Raw genomic sequence first — 14,420 nt, forward strand, 5'->3', positions numbered from 1 at the left:
ACTTTCAATTGTCATAAGCGTATGAAAATTTTATCAATTGATTACAAAAAAAATTAAAGCATCAGCTGAGAAAAGGAGAACATAGTAATAATTTCGCCGAGATAGATTTTTAAAAAATTACTTACAGTTGATATTAATTGGAAGTTAAAGGAAATTTGCTAAATAAATTTCAATAAAATCTTGATGTCAATTTCATAATTCATTTAAATTTTCAAATTTCCTAGGCTGAAATTTATTCAACAAATTTCGTTCAACTCCTAATTGATAACTACTGTAAGTAATTTTGTTTAAATTCTATATCTCGGCGAAATTGCAATACGTTATCCTTTTTTTCATTAAGGTATTAATTTTTTTTTTAATAAATTAATAAAATTTGAATACAATTATAACAGTTAAAAGTCATTGCATATTTTTTAAAAGTCGGAGGCATTGTCTGAGAATACCCTTAATGTTTCCCAAAACTCCCCTTCAGAGTGAAATTTATTTCGAAGGAACTAAATAAATTAGAAATCGCTTGTTCCGCATTCAATCCGTAAATTTTTTAGTGTAATAAAATTCAACTGTGATTAATTGTTTAATTGCTCTAAGTTAACAAATAATAATTTATTTAATCATAAATAAATTAACTGTGTACTGAATGTAAATTCTTAATTGATAGCAATATATTTTTAAGTGTACATGTATAATATTATATATTAGATAGAAGATTTAAATTTTCTCGAACATTCTCAATTCTCACTAACACCCTGTGGCTGAAAGTGAAATTGCTTTTGTCATGTCCAAGTTATATCAGATGGAGAATCAATAGCAGTAGTTCACGCTGATTGTCAACAGTAAATTAAGTTTCGATTATAATTGACAGTTTTGCGACAGGATTTGTCTGTGTCTAAAGAGAAAGAGGAAGTAAAAGAGACCACACCAATCCGCATAGCAATTGTCAACTAGACAATTTTAGATGTCAATACATAGTATTCAAATAGCTTTGGATTAATGCCACATTGATCGGTACTTTTTTTTTAATCAATAATTTACTTTTTTTTTATCACATAATTCAACTGTCATATTCTTTTAGACTCCACTCAATATTCTGGTAACGGTTATTTTTTATCCATGAAATATTTGCTGAATTAATCAAATGTAAATTGCTATTGGTTTTAAATTGCTACGATTACTTGTCAGTTTGCAAATTCAGTAATATAACTCGTTCAATAATCCGACGTTTATTTAAATAAATTTTATTTACAGTATCTAATGGTCAGAATAAAAATCAATTATTCAAAAAATTTATTAAAAAAATAATTTAATATTTTTTTAAGCTTTAAATATTTAATTGCTTGTGAGCGTTAAAGTTTTATTTTATATCTGGATTATGTTCAACAAAAAATAATCCATGCGTCAAAAAAATAATCACTTTATCATTGGCATATATTTTCAAATGAAAAAATGAAAAGTTTATAGAGTTATTAAGCTGCACTAAAATATTTTATTTAATTTGTTTTTCATTAGTATTAAAAAAAAACATTCTACCTATATTATCGATAAATATATCCATGTTTTCTTTTACTAATTCTGACTTTTTTCCAATTAAAACGTATGAAAAAAAATTTGAAAACCGCCTGACCCTGTGGGCCAGCCCGAAAACTTCCCACTGTCTTCGAGCTCACAAATTTGTTAGGACGGTAAAACAAACCACTGAAAAACTATAATTTTTGTTCGACGATATCTTTGGAACAAATCAACCGATTTGAACATTGTTTGTGGCAATCGAAAGGGCTCAACAAGACTTGAAACTGATTACATTTTGAGGTGAATCGGGCAAGTTGTTTATGAGTTATACGCAAAAAACCGAAAACAAAAAAAAACTTTAATTTTTACTCTTCGTATAACTCGTAAACTACATGACCGATCTACCCCCAAATCTATTCAATTCTAAGTTTTGGTGAGCCCTTTCGATTGCTACCAAGTACGTTCAAATCGGTTCATTCGTTCCAAAGATATCGTCGTACAAAAAAAGTTTACATACACTCACTCACACACACGGACGTCATCCAGAAATAGTCAGAATAGCTTTCTAGGACCTCAAATTGTCAAGATCTGATGAAACCTCGATTTTCGAAAATCGGACCAAAACCAATAGCTTCTCTTTTTTGAAAATTTGCAATTTTCTTAGCGGGAAGTTAAACAGTTTATATGACAAATTTACATGTCAGTAATAATTTATCATAGAACTAATAATTAACATATTAGTGATTAATGAAATAAATGATCAGTTTGATTAAATATTTATTTATTAGTATTATTATTAATTTGGTAATCAATATTTAAAGTAACATATAATTATATGACTACGAATAAATATTGAAATGTTGATATTACGTTCATAATAACAAACAGCCCTTTAATCAACATCACAAGTACCCTTGTCTAAATGGACGAGTAGAGCCTCGTCAAAGGACATATATGAACATTCATATTAATTTACATAAATATATGTTATATATACATCTATGTATTTCCTAAATAATTATTTACATCGAATATATATATTTTAGAGCACACGGATATTAAGTCTATATAAATATAGAGGGTGTATACCTGAATATATCGATTCTTTACTCCTGTGTAGTCTAGTCTCGTAGTATATAATACCATATATAGATATATAAATAAATATGTATATAGCAGTAGACTACTATATAGTAGAGGCCAGTGGCACAAGTAAAATTAAGTGGGCTTGCATGTCGAGAAGAGCTTGCCTTGCTAGCCTGTTCTCTCTGAGTCTCGCGTGTCATAACCTACTAGTCGATTATCGCAGTACTAGGGTCGATATTATATTTCGACTAAGCTACCGTTAATTCTATCCTTTTTGTACTAGTTTATTTTGCTATATATGTATATATATGTATGTATATGAAAGTTAAACAAATAAACTGAGAAAGTAAACAGAAGAAATTTTATGAAAAAGAAAAAAAAAATTATAAAGTGTAAGTTGATACAATCTAAGTACGTTTGCATGTTAATCTGCTAATGAAATTATTTGTGTGATTAGTGTCGAGGTCTAATATCATTAATTGCTGTCAATAAAATTCTATATTTTATAACATAGATCGTCGTTCTCATTAGCAAACTACCTGATTAACGTTACGAAAATGACCTTTTGGCATGTTCTGAAGTGAAAAAATAAATAGTTGAGTTAAATATATTGACTCATTTAAAACTTTTCGTTCAATAGTTCTTTACAACGAGAAAATATATAAGAGTTTAGTAAATATGCAGTTAACTTGAATTATGTGATTATTTAATTCAAATAAATGATTTATTTGTGGTAAAGAAATAAATGAAACTTTTTCACTATTAAATACACTGTAAAAAGAGCGGTGTTAAAATTAAATTACACTGGTGTAGGAGGCGTGATTCGGCGATGTTAAAATATCGGTGTAAAAGCGGGGTAAACTGAACATTTTGTTCTTTACATGATTAAATGTTTAGGAACGATATAATAATTGTTTTCATCGTAACTCTGGTGTTTTTCATAACATAAAGCATGTTTCAAAGAATATATAGACCACATATAGAAATTAGAAAAAAAATGTTATCAAATATAAAAAAATAAAAAAATTTAATGAATATATTTTATGATACACTGAAAAAGTAAAGATGATGAATCCTGAAATCGAGTGACCATACACACACACACAGGCACACACGCGCACACTCATACACACACACAAATATTAATATATATTATTATTAAAAAGTTCAGTGTTTGTCTTTACTATGTAGTTTTTATTATAAGATTGGTAACTTTAACTACTTTTGATGGTAAAGTAACCATATAAATTGTAAATTGTACGATCGCTCGATCTTAGGAATTATCATCTTATATTGGATTGACTATAATATTCAGATTATTATATTTATTACCTTGACTTCTATAAATTCAATTACCATCTAAGATAGTACAATCTACAAAAGAAGTATTGCTTGCGCTAATATAAAATTCTCTCTGTGAAATTTTCTGAAAGGTATTCAATTTAATTTAAATATTCTTAAAGATTATATATATATATATATATATATATATATATTAGGGTGATTCAAAAAATAAAATTTTTTTTTTCTCACAAACAGGTTCAAAAGTTTCATTTAGATGAAGAAAGACGCCTGTGAAAATTAAAGCTCTTAATATTAACAAAGAGTTTCCGCATTGCTCTTTTCTATTTTCCATAAGAATAACATGGAAAAATTTTTTTTTGCATCTTCTGATTTGTATAATTAGCTAACGATGCACAGTAGAAAAAATTAACAGACATATTTTTGTAAGGAATTGAATGCTCTACAAAAAAAGTTTCTTATCATTTTTTGATAAATCTATTTGTTCAAAAGTTATTCGAGGTTGAAGTCGAATTCATATTAAATTTTGAAATTTTTTTACGTTTCCGGCGAATTTATTAGACCTATTACAAAATATCATGGGACCTTTTTTGTAGACAATTTTATTCCCTGGAAGTTATTCTAATAAAGTTTTCTCGAATTCTGCATTGTTTTCTTGTTATTTTTATTTTAATGTCAAGCTCTTAAAAAAAATAGTCTTCTGATCAATTTTAAGAGCTTGACATTAAAATAAAAATAACAAGAAAACAATGCAGCATTCGAGAAAACTTTATTAGAATAACTTCCAGGGAATAAAATTGTCTACAAAAAAGGTCCCATGATATTTTGTAATAGGTCTGATAGTTTCGCCGGAAACGTAAAAAAATCTCAAAATTTAATATGAATTCGACTTCAACCTCAAATAACTTTTGAACAAATAGATTTATCAAAAAATGATAAGAAACTTTTTTTGTAGAGCATTCAATTCCCTACAAAAATATGTCTGTTAATTTTTTCTACTGTGCATCGTTAGCTAATTATACAAATCAGAAGATGCAAAAAAAAATTTTTCCATGTTATTCTTATGGAAAATAGAAAAGAGCAATGCGGAAACTCTTTGTTAATATTAAGAGCTTTAATTTTCACAGGCGTCTTTTTTCATCTAAATGAAACTTTTGAACCTGTTTGTGAGAAAAAAAAATTTTTTTGTTATTTTTGAATTACCTTAATATATACACTATTTATCACAAATAAATCGTTCATTGAAAGCAATTAAATTATTTATTTGACGCAATTAAATTGCTCAAATATACTATATATTTAGTTGAAATAAATGTCCATGTATACGATTTATTTGGCTAAAAGAAGTGTTATCCAGCTCCAATAATTTTTTTTTGAATGTGTAAGCAATCGTCATATAAATGGTCAATGCTTGGTATATGTTTATTACGAATTTTCCGGAATAAAAGTTGTTGTCCGAAAAGGACTTATCTTCAATAAATAAGTGTAACGGAATGAATATCTTGAAAATTGAAGACAAAGTATATTGTTCTTCATACACAGTAATGAAAAACAATTTTATTATGAATAAGTACTTCAACATCATGCATGTTGACACTTTTTTTTTTTTTTTTTAAGTTGAAAAAAAGAATTTCATACTTCGATTTGGCTCTTTTATAAAATTTAAAAAAATTATATCAGGCGGTCTGCTACTGAAAGCGACGATAAATATTGATGTCTAGGTATAAAAATATTTTTATAATGTTATCTTGAGTTTTTATTTGATATCTTATACGATTTTTTATTGTTAAAGAAATAAAACAGGATAATCGTAATTTTTGAGTGAGTTATATGGGTTTGAATACTGGAAAACGATTTATCGCAGGCCACTGGGGACCTCGCAAAGTGCTCTGAGTGATGCCTGTAGGCGTTGAAGCTCATTTTGATATCTTCTACCCTTCAAAGCTTTATAAGTCACTTAAAATTCCGATCTCGCAATTTTTTTTGTTTTCCCATCAATTCAAGACAAAGAAGCGATTTCAAAAATAAATTTATATGAAAAACCACAAAACAAAAAATTTTTCATAAAAAATTGAATTGGGTACTTATATTCTATACTACTATTTATTGAATCCCTAAGCCCCTAAGGCAACAAAAATTTTTCCCATGATCAAACAACCAAACAAGAATTTTATTGAAATACTTTTTTTTTATTTTTTGTTTTATTTGAAATAGATCGCGATAAACATTACAAATAATTTTAGCTTTATAAATATATATAGTCTCTTTTTGGGCTTTTATCGTTACCCGAAATTAAATGATAATCGATTATATATATATTCTCAGTTTTTCTAAGTATTAGAGATAGATATTCAAGTGACTATTAGTATTTTATAATCTGGACTTTTGATTTGAAAAGTTGAATATACGTATGTACGTTTAAATATATATATACAATGCGCCTTGTGTCGTAGCACAATAATTATAAATGATTGTTAATAAAATTTGGCACACTTATTCTATTAATGATTGTCTCGGTTTAAAATTGAAGATAAGCAAAATCAGTCGGCTAGTTCAGAAATGGTGGAGGTATTAATTTCCAAAAATAACGAAAAATGCTATTTCTGCACAGAAAATAAAGTTATCTTAAATCAAGAAAATACTTTGAAAGACAAACGTTTTCGAGAACCAAGTCAAGATTTTCTTGAGCCAACACTGATAGAAGGATTTTTTAATATTTAATAAGCCTTATTAACTGTTAATAAATGATTTTTTAACATGAGATGATTTAATAAATATTTATTAACACTTAACAAAAATTTATTAATAATTGATAAATCATTTATTAAAGGCAATTAATTAACTATTAATAAATATTCGTTAATTGTTAATAAATATTTATTAAGTGTTAATAAATGATTTATTAAGAAAGTTGAATAAAAAGTAAGCATAAAAGCTTTACTTTGACACTTTTTGTAACCTCAGAACTTTAATAAATAATAAAATTTAATTAGATGAGATAGATTTATAGTTTCCTTATAGAAAAAATAGAGAAAATGAAAAGAATCATAAAAAATTGTTGTAATAAATTACAGTTTTTTTTTTTTTGCGGTGAAAATTATTAGGGTAATATAAATTGAAATAATTTAAAATGTAAATTAAAAATATTTAGAATTAATATTCGTTTCATTAAAATTTTTTTATTCTTTTTAACAACAAATATGCAAAAAATATAATATGTATGATGGTAAATTAATATTTACATAAATATATCTTAAATTAAGTCACGACGAGAAAAAACATGAACTCTGCTTGATGTAACATGAATTTCATTTCATCTCTACTATTTTCTATGATTCTTTCGGAGTATCTAAATCAGTTATATCATACTCTACAGAAAAATAAGAAAAACTATTCAACTAAAATGATAATTATTTTTATATTAATAAGTTTAAATGTTTCCGATATGTATCAAGACTTTGATCTTATTCGTTTGATTGTACTGACTCATCAACATTGGATATAGTTCACCTAGACCCCATGAATTTACCAACACATTCATTTCAATCAATTTTCAAAAAACTTTATGGGCCACTTTAAACTTTTTTTATTTAAAATTCGACACAAAAATATGTGTTTATGTTCAGTATTCAGTATCATATGTTTGTTAAGAAGGGTTATAGCGTTATTTGTTTATGAACGGTCTATACGGCGCACCGTAAAAAAGACACATTCACTCCAAAAGTAATTTATTAACTGTTAATAAATATTTGTTAATTATTAATGCATATTTATTAACTGTTAATAAATATACTTTTATTCCAAAGAAATATTTATTAAATGTTAACAAATATTAATTTGTATTTAATAAATGAAATTATTGCATCCAAACAAATGAATTTATTAACATTTAATAAATTCTTCTATCAGTAAAGAGAATTTGACTTGGTCAGAAGAGATTTCTACTTTATCCAAGAAAATTGAGGTTTACAAAAAAATTTTCTTGAATCAAGAATATTTTACCTTCTTGACTACCTTCAATCGATAATTTTTTTTTTCTGTGTGTCTATTTTTTGTGGATAACTTTTTAATAGAAACATATCCTTATTTTGTGAAAAAGGCGTCAAAGCTGATAAAATAAAATATATCATCCTTGTTTTACTTTGTGTTTTAGAATAATATTCCGAATTTTAATGAAGGTTCAAAGTTTCATGATCGATTTCTGTGTTATGGTTAAACCTCCATTATTTTATCTTTGATTCACATATAGATCACATTTTTATAATTTTTAAATCTATTTTGATCGGAATTTTTTTTTCGTGACTATTTCTTATTTTCATGAAATTAATAGGAAAGATAACTTATTTTTATAATAAATTTGAATTAATCAGCAAGTAATAATAATAATAATAATAATAATAATAATTACCCATGATAAGCATAATAATGGGTACAGTTGAAAGACATGCGAGGCAGATAGTGACAAACATAGTTTTACTGACAACTCCCATTGCCCGGAACACAAAGTCACAGATGCCACTGGCTTCCCTGTGGGCGTCTTTTAGTTGAAATACTAGAGATCCGTACGTCGCAACTCCTAAGCCACTTGAAACGGTTGTTCCCTTCTCTGTTGAATTAACCGTTCTCATACAAAGTCTTCGTGATTCGTCACCTGAAAACTAATTTTACAAAAATTACTATTCTGTTCAAAGTTAATTGATAACAGTTGAAAATTATTTATCATTAATAACCAAATTATCAAAGAATAATTAATAAAACAGTTTTAATTACCAAAGTATTTTTATTTTATTTTCGTTGTAATTTATGTCAATAGAAATAAGTTGATTCTATTGATTGATAGATAAATACCATCTGATTATTGTTGATCATAAATAAGATAATTGTAATGAGTTGTTAGCTAATTATAAAATCAATAATTATGGGAATTTCAAGACAAATTGAATCTTGACATTACCACTTGATTGTGCGCTCTTAGGTAAACTGTACAGAAGTTATATATACTCAGATCATATCCAATATAGGTGAGCATGAAATACAACCTATCGATAAAGTACTTGAGGGTGCTCGAATATCTAGGTACATCGTATACATATATGTCTCGAGATACTTGTTTACAGTGTTCTCAATGTCCTTAAAAATATTATTTTATATTTTAAAATTTATTATTTATTATAAAAATGTTGAAAAGTAATTTAATCATTTTATTATATTATTATTGAACTTTTAAATTATTAACTTTACATATTTTTTTTAGTATTTTCAGTTTAATTTCTATTATTTAAAAATTTTTCAAAAAATTCCGCCTTTTTTCTTAGATGTGGCCTTTTCTTTTTCTATTCTATTGTCACACTAGTGTTGCTACGTTAGTAATCAGTGGAGAAAAAGAAACTAAAAATAATAAAATTAGAAACATTTATCAAATATGCTCGCACTTAAAGGGGGTTGGGGTCGCTTACTATGACAAAATGTGACAAAGACGGTCAAGGGATCGATAGAAAGTCATTTTTATTTCATTTGTTTCATATTTGTAAATATATAAGTATTTCTACGTATATATTTCCGTCATAAAGGAGGGGGGTCTGAAAAGGTAAAATTTTGCGCGAGGTTTTTTATGAATGGCCCCAAATAAAAAAAGGCAACTAAATTCTCATGATTTACCAGTTCAAGTTTATTATTAATTTTAATTAACTTAAAAAAATGGGATGGTAATTTTTAAAAATGTTTTTTATTTGAGACTGCAAGTGCAACAAAAATGAAAATTAGATAAATCAATTTAATATTTTTGAAGTTATTGTGTTGACCAATATCCGCACATAGTGACGGACATCGCAGGTTATTTTTTTCCTCAATCATTATTTTTAAAAAATTGACTTAAAATTGTGTGCCTTTAATTTATTAATAAATTATCTTTCAAATGATACGAATTTAATTCTAGTTGAGCATATTTGAATGAGTGTAAATATGTTTTTTATGTAAACTAATCAGCTGGGATTGAGTAAGCGTTAATAAAAAAACATCTCATTGTTTCGCAATAAAGTTGTTTAAAGTTCATACTAATCAGCAGTGGAAATTTATCAAATTCATTAAATAGCTTTTTTATCTATTAGATTTATATATTTTTTTACTTGATTAAACATCTATAAGAAAAATAGTCTGAATAGCTTGACAATATTTTCTTTTGTTCCTTTGTACTAAAAAATCAACTGATTTACTTTGAACGTTACGCTTTTATAAACTTAAAAGACATTTATTTGAAAAAGCATATACATGTATGTATATATATTTATTTATTTTAAGAAAATTCAGCTGATGTGATAAGAAAAATTTTAAAGGATTTTACTAATCCGTTGTGTAAACGGCAGTTTTATTTATTCTATAGATTGAAATATGGAAGCAAAATTTTACAGTGATGATAAAAAAAAATCAATACAAGTATAAATAAATCAGGAATTCATAAAAAAATTTATAATATAATAATATAAAAATACGTATTGAAATATTTGAATTTTATTTTTAATAAAAAATTTAATAAAATAAAAGAAAAAATAAAAAACATTGAGAGACAAAAGAATTTCTATAATTGATTGTCAATTTAATCGCTAAATTTTTAAAAAATCAGTTTGATAAAAATAATTATTTTTTTTTTTTATTTGACAATATTTTTCAATATGAATAATTATTTTGATAAAAATTTTAATTTAAAAATAATTACAAGACTCATTTATTTCATAGCATCTAAAGTGTCATTTAAAGAGTTCATTAACCTAGAGTGAAAAAATATAAATGAAGAGTAAAAAGACGAATAAATTTTAAGTAAAAAAGACAAATCGTAAAAGTAGAATGTAACAATTTAAAATGGTTAAGTAGAATAGAAATGTAATAGGTGGACTATAAAGTGAAAGACACAATAGAGATAATATAATATAATTTATATATATATATATATATATATATGAGAATTTAATGTCAATAAAAACATTGTTTCGTTGGACAGAATTACCGGAATTTAAGTGCGCCACTAAAATTTCATTTTATTTTTTGTTTATTTTTTACTTGAGTCACGTCGTATATTTTTTTTATCCTTTATTGCTTTATTCTTTAAATTTAAGATATAAAGCGCACATTGAGAATAATAAAGCTCGTTTACTTTGATTGTCTTACTCATTCTGAGATATCGTATTAAGGTGTAGCTAGAAAGATAAAAGTATTTTTCGCTGAGATTCTTGAGATACCGATGTCGCTGTGTTAAAAAATTTTTTATTTATTTTTTATTTAAATTGCATAGTACTTCATATAGAATAGAAAAATTCCATAACAACGCTATGCATTTTATAATAAATAATAAAATTCTTCAAGAAATATTCAAGGTGAAGGTGAAAAAAATTTAATTTAAAACATTAATGCGATTTCTATTGCTATTATGAAATCAGTTATTTTAAAATATAAACGATTATTTAAATCAAAATTTTGTCTACTTATTTTAATTAAATATGAAGTTTTTACCGCTACGACGAAAAATTTATAAATGTTATTCTTTATTTTTAATATTAAAATGCTTAGTATTTTTCAATAATTTGAATTTTAATGATAAATTTTTAGAAAAATCGTTTTGTCATTCAATTGAAAAGAAAGAAAAATAAAATGTTGTTAGATCAAGTCATAAATTCAAATTAAATCGACATATAATCCTAGAATCCCGCTTTAGAGTATATCACATCTAGAGTAATTCTTGGGTATATGGTCCAATAAGTATTTAAAAATATAAATTTCAATTACTAAAGCATTGTAAGCGGGGATGTCTAAAGAAGACAATTAATGTGAACTTAATTGCTTTAAATTAATGTGGTTTAACACAGTTTAAAATGTTAATTCTTCAGGTATAATAAACTATAACAACATCGCGTTAGAAATTCCACAAGGATTTATATTTTTATACGCCCTTTTGGCTTTAGGAAGCTTCTTAAAGCCAGAAGAGCTTATAATTTTTTTTTTTTATTACCAATCGTTTTGTAGACTTATTTTAAAGCTAAAAATTGACAAAAAAAAAATTGTTAAAAGCTAAAAGGAATATAATTCAAGTGAAACGCTCTTTTAGCTTTCAACAATTTTTTTTTTTTTAATAAAATATACGCTCTTTTGGTTTTAGGGCTTATTAAGGTAGTTCACTTGCAAACAGACCTTTCATAGGAATTTAATGCAAGTGAAATATGATATCAAGGTAGATGTCTTGCATGTAATTTAAGAAAAGTACAATTTTTGATCGTTTGTAAAGACGAGATATTGATAATCAAAGTGCACACAGTTAACATATAGTAGTTCGGACTAACCTAAAAAAAGTCATATTTTGACGTATATTTAAAATTGTTTTTCTTAAAAATTTTCCGACAAACTAATAGATTATAGAAAACTAAATTTGAAATTTAAAAATATATAAAAATTATTATACTACCCATCAGTAAAAAAGTTATAAATATTCAAAGAAATCTGTCTCACAATTTCAAAACGAGAAAAAGCGAATAAGCGATATTAAGTGAAAGAGGAAGCAATAATGAGTGAGAGAGTAAACAATAGCACACACAGTAAAAAAGGATTAGTCAAAATCAACATATCGTGTGTAAAACGAACGTTTTACATTTATTTGTATAATATTTTAACATGTCGTGAGTGTTGAAAAAGTTAGATTTGACAGTAACATATAAAAAGTGTTACTTTCGTATAAAATAACATTTTTATGTGTTAAAAAATTAATCGATTGTGACAGTTCAAACAAGATAAATCCTGTGTGTTCAATTGACAACCAAAAGTATTAAAAATGCAACACTCTGAATTTTAACAAACGCTTTTTTTTACATTTTGACGATTCGTTTTTTACTACACTGTGAAAAAAGCGATGTTAAAAATGGACTCATTTTAACTCCGCCCGGTGTAAAAATGAAATTACACCGGTGTAGGAGGAGTAATACCGCGGTGTTAAAAATACCGGTGTAAAAACTGAGTAGAATCGGTGTAAAAGCAGGGTAACCGGTATAAAGGCGGAATAAACTGCGTCCGCTTGGAGAATGAACTTTAAAAATTATAAAACGCAAAAAATATAAGTTCTTTATGAAAATTAATAAAAAAATATCAATTATTAACAAGTATAGTGATCGAGTAAGTAAAAATATTTACAAAATAAAATATTTTAACACCGGTAAAGAATATCTACTCCGACGGCGGCGTTATTTTTACACCGCTTTCGGTGTTGAAATTTAACACCGCTGATTTTAACACCTACACCGCTTGGACTTACCCCGGTGATTTTTTACAGTGTATGCATACTATAGGTCGCGAGTGCACTACCTTAAAGCCGAAAGGGCGTATGAAATTATGTCCTTTTGGAATTAGTAACGCTATGTAGTTATTATCGTGGTGAGATTTACAATCAAGTTTTGGTGACCAACTAATAGATCTATCTCTGGTAATAGTAAAGTAATAAACGGTAGAGTGGAATTGAACACCCATAATGCAGAGCCTATAAGTACACTTAGGACAAAGCCATCATCGACAATGTCGCTTTGTGCGTAGTATATAGTCCAAGTTAGTTGAATAATTGATTTTAGCACCTATTGTCTTTGTAGTATGCATAATGTATTGTCCATTTTGATCCAAGGACCAATTTCATGTCGATCATAATAAAAAAAATTATCTTATCGGAAACACTAATGCAAGATAGCCTTTGAATATTTGTTTTTTTTTTTAAGTGTTATATACAGATCATCATATCATTTAACGATCGAATAATAGTAATTTTCTTTAACATGCGAATAAATATATATATATATATATATATATATATATATATATACATCCATATTTTTTTTATTTTACCTGTGATACTGAACTGCTTGCTCGTCTAGATTCAGCCCAAGCGTTTGTTCCATATCCTAAATTCGTTTGAGTTCCATGACCTGGACCAGATCTTACGCTACTAGTGTTACCATCACGATAACGATAAGGTGACCCACTGCGATTTGCTGACGTGCCTTTAAAATGAAAAAAAAATTAAAAAATTTCTTTTTAATAATTCGCTGAATTTAAAAATTGTTCTAAAACAAACATATTTTATTTGATATCAAAGCCACGCCATAAAAATTTTGACTAATGTCTATTGACAGATATGGCAAAAAAACTCTTAAAAATGAAATTGAAACGATAAAAATAATTCTAGATATCTTGTTCTTTCGAGACGACTCAATAAGTCACATTTTTTACGCTCTCATCTGAAGTCATGTATAACAATTTATATATATAGATATATATATATATATATATATATATATATATATATATATATATATATATATATATATATTTAATCTTGAAATTCGAATCGCCGTTATTCTCACGATACCAAGTCATCACGCCTTATCGAGTGCAAGTAGTCGTAGTCGGAGTCACAGTATCTGCAGTAGTATCAGTAAAAGTACCAGTAGACCAAGAAAAGATACGTTATGAAGCTATATACCACCGCTCACATTTATACTATC

The 14,420-nt window shown here is 26.3% G+C and overlaps 1 protein-coding gene and 1 long non-coding RNA gene across 2 annotated transcripts in view; one reads left to right on the forward strand and one right to left on the reverse strand.

Annotated features, from left to right (window-relative positions):
* The window catches only part of LOC103575380 (ankyrin-3), a 155,373-nt gene that overhangs the window by 114,701 nt on the left and 26,252 nt on the right, over window positions 1-14,420 (forward strand). The gene's annotated exons all lie outside the window — the stretch shown is intronic.
* The window catches only part of LOC103575378 (uncharacterized), a 96,553-nt gene that overhangs the window by 8,253 nt on the left and 73,880 nt on the right, over window positions 1-14,420 (reverse strand). Inside the window, exons 5-6 of the mRNA XM_053740540.1 lie at window positions 13,762-13,916; window positions 8,303-8,552 (exon numbers count right to left, since the gene is read on the reverse strand). Of these exons, the coding sequence (XP_053596515.1) occupies window positions 8,303-8,552; window positions 13,762-13,916 (405 nt within the window). The remainder of the gene's footprint in view (window positions 1-8,302; window positions 8,553-13,761; window positions 13,917-14,420) is intronic.

This window comes from Microplitis demolitor, chromosome 7 (genome assembly GCF_026212275.2).
Source record: "Microplitis demolitor isolate Queensland-Clemson2020A chromosome 7, iyMicDemo2.1a, whole genome shotgun sequence".
Taxonomy (NCBI): Eukaryota; Metazoa; Arthropoda; class Insecta; order Hymenoptera; family Braconidae; genus Microplitis; species Microplitis demolitor.